Here is a 14,146-nt window from a genome sequence, read left to right on the forward strand (position 1 = left end):
TTTTAAAAGTACAAAATACTTCGTGCTTGTAAGTTTCTCACTCTTAGATCTATCCCTTTAATCGTTTTTATCTGTTAAATTATATTATTCAACCAACATTCACTCAATTCTAGGTGATCAATATCATTCTAACCGCACATTTCTTAATCCAAAGTCCGAAAATTTACAAACACTAATGACTTACCCTCCCGTGGTAGGCTGGCTTAAAACAGGAAATCTCTTTTCTTCTTCTTCAGCTTCGTCTGGTTTAAAACATGAAATCTCTTTTCTTCTTCTTCAGCTTCTTCTGCTTGGCTACAGTTTGAGAACTACCGATAATGCCAGCTCTTCCAGTATGAACGAAATTACCGCGAGTAAAAGGAACAGAAATCAAAAAGTTAAAATAGTTCTGGGCGCATAATCAGGTTCAGTTGATGAAGAACAACAAACAAAGCCACTTCGTACGACGAAACAGTCGGACACAAAATTCAGGCACGGAGTCATCTACTTACTTTCCCGTGTCTCTCTCTCGAGTTCAAATTCGCAGTGCACCTGCAGTCAGGAAAAAGCAGCAGCAGCAGCAAAGTGCTAATTGCATGAAAACCACAGTAGCAGTAAAACACACGGCGCGCTTTACCGCTTAGTATTCTCTTCAATGTCTTCATCACCATGCGGTTTAGGAAACTAACAAAACTAACTAACGTAAGTGGCAAAGAGCTTGGTCGTTTGTATCCGACGTCCCGAATTCAAATTCTAATTAATTCATATTTCTAGCTAAGTTTATTTCTAAATAAAATAAATGAAGCTGATAGCATGCTACCTATCTCTCAAAAAAGAAAACTAACGCTTTGACCGTAGGCCGTCGTGAAAAATGATACGGTAAAATGCAGACCAGACTGAAGAAGCAGAGTTTCTGCACCTTGGAGCAGATGAGCACAGCATTGAGCAGTACATTACAACAGGAATCTTTCCAAAGGATTTTTTTTTTCCATTTTAACCTTTTAAGAATTTATAATTGACCAAACAGCCTTATTAAAAGTTTATTTGGCTAAATAATTCTATTTTGACTAACTCAGCGTGTCGGATTAAAAAAGTAACTGAAAGATGGTCAATCATTTACCTTTTTTAATGTAATATAACTTAAAAAACGGTGAATGATTCATCATCTTTATTTTATCCTTTGGAGAAGATAAAAAAAGAGAAAACAGTAAATATATATATATAATATATAATATATATATATATATAATATAATATATATATATATATATATAAAATCTTACCGGCCACAAAATTTCAAACAAATCACATATAATTCTAACAACTTATCCATACAATTTTAACCATCAAATAAAAATACTAATAATTTCCGTACAATCTTAAGAACCTCATAAAAATCCTCACAAGTTATAATAAAAAAAGGATAATAATAATCATTCACCATCTTCTAAAAGATATAACGGTTCACCGTGTTCCTCAGGTTAGTTGGCCAAGTTTTTTTTTGAAAAGATTATTTAGCAAGTCAAAAAACTTTCTAGGGTTATTGTTAAAATAAAAAAGCCCTTTTTGAAGTGTTTTCCTTTTTCCAGCCATCATACCTGTAAATAATGTGAATAACAACAAAGGCAGATAAAATGATTTTTCTTCTTTCTTAAAAAAAAAAAAAAAAATGCAAAGGGTTAGTGCTACAGCTTTTTCTGTGCACAGGAGGAGCAAAAGCAAGTAGATTGAAAACATAAATAGGAATCGAGCTGTGGTTTGGTGTTATGGTTTTTTTGGCCATTGGATCATATGCGCAACGACGAGTCCCACAAATAACAATCACCATTGTTGACTTTTAATCCAGTAGCCAAAAAGGTATATCCAGGGGCTAAAAAAATATTAGCACGAAATTCTTAGTGCTTTCGGAAGCATTGCAGTTCAGTTCCCATAAATAGTTTCTCAGACAATTAGGTCACTGTTTTTCGATTTGGCAAAACAAGACACACAATCATATACAGCACTGTACGATTATAAGAGATTAGTTGTTAAACTCCTCCACTTAATAATACATATTATACATGCTAAGCAGCTTTTAACTCAAACTACATAGTCTGATGAGGTTTCAAACACCACAAAGGCATGAGTGTTTAGTAGTTGAGAGTGCAGAAAAGTGTGCAAAACCATCATGTAATATTATAATGCGGATCAAAATAAGCGACTACATATAAGCGAAAGAAGACTTGAAAGTAGCAGTTTAAGTCACAAAAAGATTCTCCATGGCCTCTTACCTGAGCGCGGCGCTATTGATGGCGTTCTTACTATCGCCATCCTCGGCCACCGACAACGAGTCCGCGGAGACGAACAAAGACATTATTATCGCAGAGCGGGAGATGCAGCGTGCAAACTACTTCACTTTCGTCACCTTGATCAACATGGTGCAGGACAAAGTTAGGGCAAACACAACTTTCCTGATGCCGAGCGACCGCATGCTGTCGAAAACCCTGATTCCGGAGAAGCAAGTGCTAGAGTTCTTGTTGAGGCATTCGATCCCCGCACCTTTGTTCTTCGAGGACTTGAAACGCCTCCCAAATGGAACCCTGATTCCCGCGTACGAGCCCGAGTACATGATAAGAGTAACTAACAAAGGGAGGAAAAGATTTTACGTCAATAACATTCAGCTTGTGAGCCCTAATATTTGCATTGCCGGAGATTCGTTCAGGTGCCATGGGATAAATGGAGTTCTAAAGAGAGAAGTTTCGAAGAGGGGAACTCCGATCAGTTGCTCCCATGCAGCTCCTCCACCTGCAGCACCTGGGCCTTTGTCGTCTCATGTTGAATCTCCACCACCGCTTTTAGCAGCTTCACCAATAATGAGTCCTTCTGTAAGTCCACCGCCGGAAGAATCTGACATGGGGACTCAGAAGTCAACTTCTTTCAATCTACAATTCAGAGAATCATACTCTATTATGGTGGCTTTCCTAATATTATCCGTAATGAGGCTCTGGATTTAACTAAATGTATCTCAAGAAAGAAATTAACTTCTATGTTTTTTATACAGAAAAATTTGGGCCTGGTTGAGTTAGGATCTAGTCTCATTAGGTATGGTTCAGTTAACTCTTCATTTTCGATTTTTTTTAGAATTTTTTGTTTAATTTTCTTGGTACTTTTATGTGCCATTTACTGTTTCGATGGAGAGAATGAGAGAGAAGACAAGGACAAAAAAAAAAAGCAGAAAAGGGAACAGAAGGAAAATGGTTTTCTCTTTTGCTTTTTAGTTAGTGTACGGAAGAGAAAAGAAGAAAATGAACTTCTTTTCCTAGGGCTACTTTCTTTTTCCATGCCCCTCTCTGCTTTCAAGAAGTGGATAGAAAGGAAAAAGATTTGGAAGATGTATTTGTCTTACAACTCTCGCTGTCTCCTCCTTTTTCTCCTCCAATTTCTAACCAAAGTAGAGAAAATGATTTTGCCGTAACTTTCTCTTCTCCTGTTCTCCATTGAAATAAAGAGCCCAACATGGGGAGAAAGAAATGAAAAGGAAAAATTGTGGGTATAATTGTCCTTCAATTTGCTGTAGTTATTTGATATGATTCTACTCATAAGGAATAATATAATTATTCCTATATCTTACAATGATTCCGGCCCAAATCTTATAACCTTTATCTAGACCTAATATGATTAAACACAAATTTGAGATCATGTCATCCAGATTTTGGTATGATTATACTCAGTTTGATGCAATACAGTTCAAATCTGTACGGGCACAGTTGATTATTTTGATTTGAATTCTAAAAAGTTATTGAAAGGCATTGTCAAAACCCGTGTCTAAAGTGATTACCAGAAAGGTGCACAAGTTTAGTTTCCTTAGGCCAACAAGCCTTAATTTGACTTCCAATCTATTTTTAATCTTTTAATATTCATCTAGTCTTCCATGCCTATACTTTCTTTTCTCCTAACAAATTTATAACCTTAATCAAAAGGTTGTGTTTAACTGCTATATTTTCCATCTCTCCGTGATGTGTCATATTGTTTTGGCCGTTGTTCAAGGTCTCATTAGGGTATTAGTATAGCATTGGACACCCCACATTGCTACTATGCATGATCAAACTCCAGAATTAGGGAAACCAATAAGCAAAACTTGAATTTACATAACCTTGAACATCATACCTGAGGTTCAATCTGACAAATTCTTTCAGGAAGTCTCGATGATGGGTTTCATTAACTCCGCCTGCGTTCTTTAAAGAAACAGATGAAAGAAGAGTAAGTTAGCTTTCAAAAATAGTATTTTTTGCAGCTAGTGGAGTAATATTGAAAATTTCATATATACCCATGTCTAACATGCTAACAAAAGGGAAAAAGAGATAGTGACAGATGGACTGCTTTGCCTTGTAAAAACGTACCTCTGAAGAGCAGTAGCCACCACACCAATTTCAGAAATAATTACTGGCTTTAAAGTCCATGTATTCCTCGTATTGTCTACAAGAAATATCACCATCATCGAAACACATCCGAATTCAGAGAGCACAGATTAACCTACCCATCGGAAAGCGAATAATTCAAGCAAGTTTGGTACAGCACAATGTTCATCCATTGTCTCATTCAGGATGCTACCAAGAAATTAAAACTGCAACTAATAACTTATATCTAAAGATGAAGATATTTATATCCGACAAAAGAATACTTCCAACATGGAAAAAAAGAAAACCAACATAAAATCAAAGTTCTACATGATTAGCCCTTGAAAAACCAAGAAAGGGAAAATGATTTATAGCCCTTTGTCAAGCAGAAGCGCAACACTATATAATAGATAATTCAGACATCACAAGTCATTGACATAAAAAGTACTATACTAACAATAACTTAGTTTCCCATAGGGTATAGAAAGCATCAATCTGTCACAGCATACAAGTAGTTAAGATGAGAAAATAATAACATAAAATCAGGACACGGCACTACGCTTCCTGCTTGAGCTTGACTGTTAAAAGATAAGCCAAGACATGTTAAAACAGGACCACTCTAGAAAGGTCAGTATCGACACACATAGCTACCTAGTAATAATTAACTGTAGCAAATAATAATTATCAATATTCTGCATCGCATAAGTCTGGATGTGCCAATAGTTTAGTTAGGGTCATGATGGTGACAGAGACTGCTTAAGGTTGGCTTGCTTTCCCAATTTGGGCATCAGATTCAGAGAGTTCTTTATGGTTATTATAACCAGAATTTTGTTCGTTTCTGTCGACTCTCGGATCATCAGTTTTTCTTCCTCCCATCTCCCCCAATTTTTCCTGCAAAATCCAAACAGACAATTAAGTACCTACAACTATTATGTTGCGTACGTAAAATACGACCACAAAGACAATTGCTTTGGCACCTTAAGAGAGGTGTTCTGAGAAAGAAGTTCATCATACTCCTTCCGAAGCCGGCTTAACTCCGCTCTAAGGGAAGCATTTTCCTCCTTTAAAGAGTCAGCACGTTGAGCAAGCTCCTCACATTCAGCCTGTAAGTAATAACAGTGGATCGTAATAATACATTCTTGTTTTTTTGGCTAGAAAAAGAGACTAGAAATATACTTGCAAAATAAAGAATAGAATGAATAGAGTTTCAGCATGCATGCAACTCATTACCTGCTTGCGCAATCTTGATCTACGAGCAGATTCCCTGTTGGATTGCTTTCTTCTCTGCCTTTTCAATTCTCTTTCATCCTGAATATTAACAATGTCAGAAAAAAATACAGAAGCAGAAGATATCATCTGTCCTTTTAAAATCTAGTACAACTCTATGGCAACTCTCGAGTAACCTATCAGAGGAGGTATCCAGAGTCTAAACATCTAAAAAGGCTAGTATAACCCCAAGTTGCAACCAAGGCCATAGATGAATTCGTGTGCAAACCATACGCAGATCAATTTCTGTAGGCTGAGGCAAATCTGAAAGATATATCATATTACAATCTAAGTGACAACAATTTGATTTTTTTAATATACTTTTTAATGTACACAATTGTACAAAAACGAAACAATAAAATCCATGATCTCCCATCTGCCCCATTAGAAATAGAAACTACAGCATGTAAAACTGGACATTGACTAAGCAGATATAGCAAATACATTAAAAACACTCAAAATGGACATATGCAGTTAACTCAGCTGTAAAATAGAACAATATCTTTACTGGAAAATAGAGCATCCGATACTTCAAAGGTGCACTAGAACAGAATATTTCTTTTTCTTTCCATTTTCTTAAATAGTATTGTGTTTGATAGCTCAGCAGATGTAATTGTGACTAACATGTTGAGCAAAGACGTTTCCGGAAATCACAGAAAATTTAATCTAACCTTTGCACATTTGATAAAGAAGTTTGTTTGAAATAAGAATAGCAGAAGGTGGAACTAAGATAATACCTGAATCAAATGCTCAGCTGGAACCACAGCTCCTCCGACAGCAGTGGTCGGTACCTTGCCACGTATAAGAGGAAGAGCCGCTGAAGTTGGAGGACCCCAGTAATCCATGCCGATATTTAAGTTAGTAGTGGGTCCCCCTACCGGCATCGGCATCATAGGCATAGTTTGATTCAACATCCCTTGTGATGGCGAACGGGTCACGCCATTCTGAGAACCATGTGCACGGTTTCCACTCTGGGGGTTTTCTACTGTCATGTATTAAGAAAGGCAAGAAAGTCATTAGACGTTTGTTTATTAGGTAAAACTGTAAAAATGTACTGGGACCCCATTAACTACAGGTCATTTTGAAGTAGACCCCTCAATTTTTTTTTTAATTGACACCTAATCTTTTGTTCATTTTAATTTGAGTTACTACTGCCAATATTACTGGGGAGTCCATTAACTTTAACAGCAATAAGCCAAATTTAATGGCTCAGATTGCTTTTTAGGTAATGGAATTGCTTTCTTCCCTAACAGCTAATGGCTGATAGATAATGAAGGCATCAGCTTTAACGGAATCCCCAATTTAACCAATGAAATAACTCAAAGCAAAACAGGTAAAAGTTAAGGCGATGAAAATAAAATGTTGAGGGGTCTATTTCAAAATGACTAATAAGAGATGGGGTTTTAGTACATTTTTTTACCTTATTAAAACTGAAATATAAACCCAAGTCATATGCCTACCATCAAAGGACTCCTCTCCGCCTCCTGTCTTTGGCTGCGAATCCTGTGAGGTTCAAGTTGAGCAAATTTGAGACAGCTCAGTTAACTTCAGATTCTCACAATTTAAAACCTAGAAAGAGCAAAAAGTACTGATGCAAAACAATGAGGTCACTGGAAAGCTCAATCCTATGGGGAAAAGAGCAACAGCTATCATTTCAAATTTGAATAACATAGCATGCAGAAAGAAGTATTGACTTCCTTCAGCTGGCCATAACATCACCAAAGATGAGGCAATGCTTGTGACAGGTAACAGGCGTTTTATCCAAAAGAAGTATTCTATACACTATCAGAGTTGTATACAAATCAACAGAATGAACAGTATCAGTGCTCACATTCTGAGAGTTGGCGTCGCTTCCTTCACTTGAACTGTCACTTCCACTTTCACCACTGTAGGAACAACAATTTCTAAACGTGATTCATTGTTCATGACTAAGAATATAATAGAATTTCAAAACAGTATTAATCAAGTGCATTAAATTAACAAACCTTTGAGAGAAGACTCCATTTGCTGATACTCCAGATGTTTTACCAGGGTCATTATTGTTCTTTCCTGTAATCATATTCAAGCTTCCTAAACTCCCTTTGGATCTTTTCAGGGGGCTTTTTTCCTTGCCTTCAGAAGATTTTCCATCTGAACTGCCAGGAGTGGTTCCCTGAAAGATGTAATACATAAGACTCCGTTCAATGCCAAAAATGCACCAGTTAATTAACAGCCTCTGGCCCTGTTGTCCAGCATAGTGCTGTTTGAAGTAATTCTGTTTGTGTACTGCTATCAAGAGCACTAAATTAGAATCCCCACAAAAACTTCTGTGTGAAGCAGAGTTAGAAGCTCTAAAGGAGCTTTTGCTTTTAGTCTCGGTTTCCATCTGTGGCAAAAAAGCACCAGACTTTTTTGATTGCCAAGCACTCAACTAGAGGCAGCTGCAACTGAAGATATAGCAATAGCAGGGCCAAAATAGCACTAAATATAAGGATGTGGTACTCACAGGAACATCAGCATTTCCATTTGAAGGAGGCATGGCATAAGGGCTGAATGGATGTGTTCCCTATCGAATGGTTGCACAATGAACCAACGTATAAATAAGGATGCTAAATGGGACTATATAAGACTAAGAAGAGTATATTACCGGAGGCATTGAAGGATGAGCATACAGCCCTCCTGGAGGATACATGACATACGGTGTTGGTGTTCCATAAGGGGGCATCATGTGCTGAAAGAGAAAGAAGAATAAAAGTTAAAAATCATTGCTACAATGCCACTGGACATTACCAACTTTTATCACCCTCACTTCTAGCAATTCACTGCTGAGGAACCCTTTTCTACATTTTCTATCTTAAAGGCGTCTCAATCAAGAGCACAGACTAGAGAAGAGTCTCACAGCTCAAGCGCACCAGCTATATAAGCCCCTCAGACACATGCATTTTACTTTCTCCTTCTATTTGCAATACCACTAACAAGAGTAAAACGGCACGTAACGTAACTAATAATACCACTAGTTAGCAGCCTGTTCGTAGGATTCCCTGTAAAGGATGCTATTGTCACACACTAAGTAGTAAAAACTTCTCATCTTTTTTTTTTCTTTTTCCCTCTTAACCCAATTGCTGATGAGGTTACACAGTGTACCTGATTTTACTTCTAAAGAAGTTTCTAAAAACATCTAATAAATAAAGCAATTACTCTCTCTTCCAGAAACAAAGGGTGGGAGAATTACACACAGGTTGCTGAATTTTTTTTGCAAATATTTCATTTTGGTAAGCAATCCTTTTAAGTGAACATGCGACACTTTAAGCTTAGATAAGTGCTCAAAATAAGCTCTTTCAGCCATCTTGAGTGACGTAACTTTTGAAATAGTTCAAGGACCGCCAGTGAATTTGAACCTAGAAACAAGAGTCCTATGTCAAATTATTACAGTGAACAATTATCGAGCTTCCACCGACAAGACACAAAAACAGTCCGTAGAATCAAAAGCAATTAAGACAACCACTGAGATATTAAATAGCACCTGAGCTCCCCACATGTAAGGATGAGCCTGGGGACTCGATGCTACGGGTGAGTGAAAGAACCCTGGTGGGATCGGCGAGTACGCCTGATTATTAAAAATGGGAACATATCAATCAGAATCTCCTCAAATTAAGCAATTTATCCTTAAAAATACAGCAGAATATTATGGAGTTCAAAAGCTTACCCACCTGAAAACTAGACCAGTCAGGGTATACAGGGGCGACCGACGCAGAGGTAGTGACCGGTTGTTGTTCCTGATCAAGAAGACACAGAACAGATAACTTTGTTTTTATTCCAAATTTTTACACCCAATACACTTTCAAAACTTGCATCTTTCACTTCTTCGATCCAATCCGTCCTTAAACCTAGTCAAAACCTAGTGTTGCTGGTGATGAGGCTCAAATCCATCATACAAAAGCAACACTTTTATAGGGTACAGTTCAATTTCTCTACTGCAGAATCAGAATTTAATGGCTTAGATAGATCAGTAGTAAACGAATTTAATTACCTGAGCCGAAGAGTTCTTCGGAGCCTTGGCCGGAGAATCGGTCTCACTACCTCCCATGATTAGTCAATCTCCCACTCTTCCTTCCAACAACCTCTATAATCTCCCACTCAAACCCTCCAATCCATCCTTCCTAGACACAATCAAGCCCGGATCAGCCCCAAATTGATAAGATCAGTCGAGAGATCCCGCCTCAATCCGCCAAGCGATCTCCCAACAAACCCTAATTCCCAGAAACCCTGGAAATCGCGACAAAGGTCAGATTTTGACCCATTAAAACGATGGGGAAAGCGACAGCAATCAAGATACAAAGCGGATTTTGAGCGGAAAAAGAAAAACAGAGTCGAACCGATCGATCTGAGGTTTAGGTTAGATCTGTAGAGAGGGAGCTCGATTCGTACCTCAATCGATCGGGATTCGTCCCGAAGAACTGAAGGGCGATCGAACGCGAGACGACGACGACGACGATGATGACGACGACGACGACGACGACGATGACGATGATGAGGTCCACGAATGGAGGGATGGATCAAGGAGTTGTTAGCGAACGAGGAGAAGAGAGAGAGAGAGAGGGAGGGAGAGAGAGAGGAGGGCAAAATAGGAATTCTAGGTTTTACGAGGGGTGCGAAGCGGTAAAAATACCCCGCACTTGGTAAATTTACAATGTGATGCCTCAACTATAAATTCTGTTGAAAATCGCCCCTTGAACTTTTTTATTTTACCCTCCTCTGGGTAGGGCCGCCAACAAGCCGAACACGAGCGAGTTGGATCCGGTCCGTGTCCGTCCGTTCGTCACTAAACGAGTTGACCGCGAACCGACTAATTAAAATATAGAGCTGAAAATTTAACTCGTGTTAGGCTTGTTTATTTTCGAACCAGATACAGAGCTGGCTCACGAATAGCAAATTAGATTATTAGCTTTATTAGTGGGTGAAAAGTTGAAAAAAAAAATACAAAAGTTAAGAGTCTTAATTTAATAATTACAATTTATAGAATATAGATCTCATTACATTTGGGTCGGCCCAAAATCCAAATAGTATAGTAGCCAAATGGGCTTTTTTTGCAAATAGCCCCCTGATAAAATTTTATTTTAAAATTAGCACTGTCAAAAATTTATTTGCAAAAATGGCTCTGTCCCTGCCACGCGGGCAGGGCAGGAGTTTAAGTTGAACACGGTGAATGGTTCACCGTGTCCAATATGATATTTGTATTGGACACGGTGAACCATTCACCGTGTCCAATATAAATATCCTCACTTAGTCAAAAATTAGTTAAGCCGAGTTAGTTGTATTGGACACGTGTCCAATACAACTACCTAAAACTTAGTCATTTTTTGGCTAAGGCTGTATTAGTATTGAACACGGTTAATGGCTCACTGTGTCCAACATGATATTTGTATTGGACACGATGGACCATTCACCGTGTTCAACTTAAAACTCCTGTCCCGCCCGCATGGCGCTGACGTGGCGCTTGCGTGGCAAGGATAGGACCATTTTTGCAAATAAATTTTTGATAGGGCCAATTTTAAAATAAAATTTTATGAAGGGGCTATTTGCAAAAAAAGCCCTAGCCAAATTCATGTATATTATTATATATAATATTTCAGTCGAATACGAGCGAGTTGAGCACAGCTTATTTTCAGTTTATTAAGACTTCGGACTGAAAAATTCAGCTCAGATTTAATTCGTTTGCTAAACAAGCGATTGATTCTGAGTACATTTTGAACCGAACACGAGCTGAATTGCTAGCCTATTTATAGTCTAGCTTATTTTTAACTTTGTCGCCCTATAGTTAAAAAAATTACATTTATCTATTTTGTGATTATATTGTTACTTTTATCCAAAATGATCTACTATCAAATAGTAGAGTAAAATTTATTTATTTTTATATACGCATAATAATTAAGTATAATTATTTTAAATGACAGGGTGACAAAATAAAATGATCTAAACCTAAATCACATAGTTTAATTCAACTTTTTCAACTACCGGATGGCGAAGTAAAAATAAGATAAACATCAGGGGCAAATTAATTTTATCATTTTTTTATTTGAACTATTTTTAACACTTAAATTGAGAATTTTATTAAATTTAATAATTTTGTCAATCATTACACATGTTCGCTAAATATTAATTTAAAATTATAAAACCTAATAGAATTATATTTTGATTCAGTAAAATCTCTAATTTATTAATATAAATAAAAAAAATACATATATAAAACAACTGAACCCAATTTTTATTAATTTTATTTATGATATTCTAAATATTTGAGGTGACTATTTATGTTTTTTTAACGTTGTATATTAAGGACCGGAGTGAAAGAATTTACAAAAGGACGGAGTTGTCTGAAAAAAAAACCAAATACAAAAATTAGGAGGGTTAAAAAGTTAAAAAAAAAAACTAGCAGATTAATTGCTTAAACCTTTTTGAATCAAATTAACATTTTACTAAAGTCCAAGGACTAAGGGGCAATTATACCACAAGAGGGTGAAACGTGAATTGGTTATAGCCAATGGAATGGGGAAACGCGTTCCTCGCTCGTTTCCCCAAAAGGGATGAGCGCGACGGGCACTCGGAAAAAGAGGTTCGACTCGGCATCTCAAGCCTCATCTCAATACTCTCCTTCCGGCGGACGATGTGGGCCGTCGATGCGACGATTGATTAAACCAACGGTACGATGTAGGTGGTTTCGAGATTTCTTCATGTTGTGTGTCGATTTGGTTCTTGTGATTTGGATTTTATTAATTTAATAATTAATCGATTTGAGGTGGAACTTACTTATATTATTTTTAAATTAAAATTCCATTTTTATGGTAAATAACACTTTTGGTACTCAAATTACGACGCATGTGACATTTTGGTCCTCAAAACTTTGGTCGAGGACTGATTCGGTTCGTTTGTGGAAGTTTTCAAACCGAAAAATTCGGTTCGATTGGAGTAATTTTAATATTAATTTCAAATTTAAATTCAAAAAATTGAAATTTTAATTTGGGGACTGAGGTGAAAAATATGCAAAATTTAGAAATTAAAATTGACATGTAAAAGAAAGCCAAGTAGGTGTTAACATGGTAGTTTTGTTAATTTTAGCACCTCTTTTAACCGCTAAGACGTAATTGCAATGAAATCAAGAGAGTTGAGAACTTGTAAAAAAAACATATTAGGGACCAATATAAAATTGTGCAAAAGTTGGAAAATAATAATATAATTAACCATTAATAAAAATATATATGAGCCACATAAGCCTCCAAAATGGGGAGAGGCTTTTTTTTTTTTAGGGTTCGCATCTGAAAACAAGCCAAACCGGACCGACCCGAACACCGAACTCGAGCCCAACTTGTTTACTTTCGGGCCGGATCTTATAAATAGTCAAACCCGAGCGCTGGCTGATAACGAAGGACGAGGCGAATCAGATAGGCACAAAAGCAATCGCGAGAGACTCGTCGACTTGGAGGCCCTGCTTACTCGACTCGACGAGCAGGTGACAAAGGTGTTCGCGCATGAGCAGCGGATCGCCATGCGTGAGGCGACGCTCACCTAACTCGTCGAGTCAGTGACTGAGCTGCAGGATAATACGAAGGAGTCGGTCCATCACTTGGAGGAGCAGACCGTTGAATTGTTTACACGTGTCGGACTGCTGACAAGGGCCATGGGCAATGCTCCTCCCGCACCCCAAGGTGGCGGGCACGCGGGGCATGTTCGAATGCCGGAACCGCGGAGTTTTCGTGGAGCTCGTGATGTGAAAGAGCTCGAGAACTTTCTATTCGACATGGAACAGTACTTTCGTGTCGTCCAACCCGACAATGAGGAGTCGAAGGTCACGTTTGCGACGATGTACCTCGACGGAGATGCCAAGCTGTGGTGGAGGACCCGATACGAGGACATTCAGGAAGGTCGCTGTACCATCGACACTTGGGAGGACCTAAAGAAGGAGTTAAAGGCTCAGTTTCTTCCTGAAAATGTCGAGTTTATCGCGCGGCGGAATTTGCGACGACTCCAGCAGACGGGGTCCATTCGAGAGTATGTCAAGCAGTTCTCCGCGTTGATGCTAGATATCCGAGATATGTCCGAGAAAGACAAACTCTTTCATTTTCTCGAAGGACTGAAACCTTGGGCGCAGGCGGAACTGCGTCGCCAGAACATCAAGGACTTAGCTGCGGCCCAGGGAGCGGTTGAGCGGCTGACCGACTACTCGCCGCCGGAGCACCCCAAGAAGAAACCCGTGGGCAACAACCCCAAAACCCACAACCAGAAGGCAAAGGGTAAGGGACCGACACCCACGGAGCGAAAAGGGGTAGGGTCAAAGAGTTCGAAGAATTTGAAGAGCCCTGAAGAGGGTTGCTTCCTTTGTGGGGGTCCACACTTTGTCAGAGCGTGCCCTCAGAGGAAGTCCCTCAATGCGGTGCAGACGAAGGAACCCGAATCCGACGAAGAGGAAGAGGCAGCTGAGACAGGAAGCATCCGGATGGGGGCACTCCGGTTGCTCAATGCACTCAAGGGTCAAGTGGGGGAGAAGGAGA

The 14,146-nt window shown here is 38.5% G+C and overlaps 2 protein-coding genes across 4 annotated transcripts; one reads left to right on the forward strand and one right to left on the reverse strand.

Moving 5' to 3' along the window:
* On the reverse strand, nucleotides 2,000-10,232 carry LOC109728585 (bZIP transcription factor 16-like). 3 transcript variants are annotated; one of them, XM_020259022.1, is made up of 15 exons: nucleotides 10,029-10,232; nucleotides 9,631-9,866; nucleotides 9,311-9,376; nucleotides 9,124-9,207; nucleotides 8,248-8,331; nucleotides 8,107-8,166; nucleotides 7,607-7,773; nucleotides 7,453-7,507; nucleotides 7,082-7,124; nucleotides 6,359-6,603; nucleotides 5,586-5,663; nucleotides 5,333-5,458; nucleotides 4,359-5,246; nucleotides 4,126-4,193; nucleotides 2,000-2,900 (listed from the first exon to the last, which is right to left on the reverse strand). In XM_020259022.1, the coding sequence occupies exons 2-13, from the start codon at nucleotides 9,685-9,687 to the stop codon at nucleotides 5,112-5,114; spliced, it is 1,200 nt and encodes a 399-aa protein (XP_020114611.1). In that variant the 5' UTR covers nucleotides 9,688-9,866; nucleotides 10,029-10,232; the 3' UTR covers nucleotides 2,000-2,900; nucleotides 4,126-4,193; nucleotides 4,359-5,111. The 3 variants fall into 3 exon arrangements, with proteins under 3 accessions (XP_020114611.1, XP_020114610.1, XP_020114609.1); XM_020259021.1 differs by having other exon boundaries at nucleotides 2,000-2,865; nucleotides 6,359-6,606; XM_020259020.1 differs by having other exon boundaries at nucleotides 6,359-6,606.
* Nucleotides 2,334-2,972, forward strand: LOC109728485 (FAS1 domain-containing protein SELMODRAFT_448915-like). The gene has a single exon (XM_020258895.1). The coding sequence runs from the start codon at nucleotides 2,352-2,354 to the stop codon at nucleotides 2,970-2,972; it is 621 nt and encodes a 206-aa protein (XP_020114484.1). The 5' UTR covers nucleotides 2,334-2,351.

Source organism: Ananas comosus, linkage group 24 (assembly GCF_001540865.1).
Source record: "Ananas comosus cultivar F153 linkage group 24, ASM154086v1, whole genome shotgun sequence".
Taxonomy (NCBI): domain Eukaryota; kingdom Viridiplantae; phylum Streptophyta; class Magnoliopsida; order Poales; family Bromeliaceae; genus Ananas; species Ananas comosus.

Bases quoted from the DNA above. Each gene is read 5' to 3' on its own strand.
- LOC109728585 (XM_020259021.1), bottom strand. From the start codon at position 9,687: ATGGGAGGTAGTGAGACCGATTCTCCGGCCAAGGCTCCGAAGAACTCT. The intron at 8,167-8,247 runs GTAATATACTCT...ACCATTCGATAG, and splicing joins CTCATCCTTCAATGCCTCCG to GGAACACATCCATTCAGCCC. The intron at 7,508-7,606 runs GTTTGTTAATTT...TTGTTCCTACAG, and splicing joins AATGGAGTCTTCTCTCAAAG to TGGTGAAAGTGGAAGTGACA.
- LOC109728485 (XM_020258895.1), top strand. From the start codon at position 2,352: ATGCAGCGTGCAAACTACTTCACTTTCGTCACCTTGATCAACATGGTG.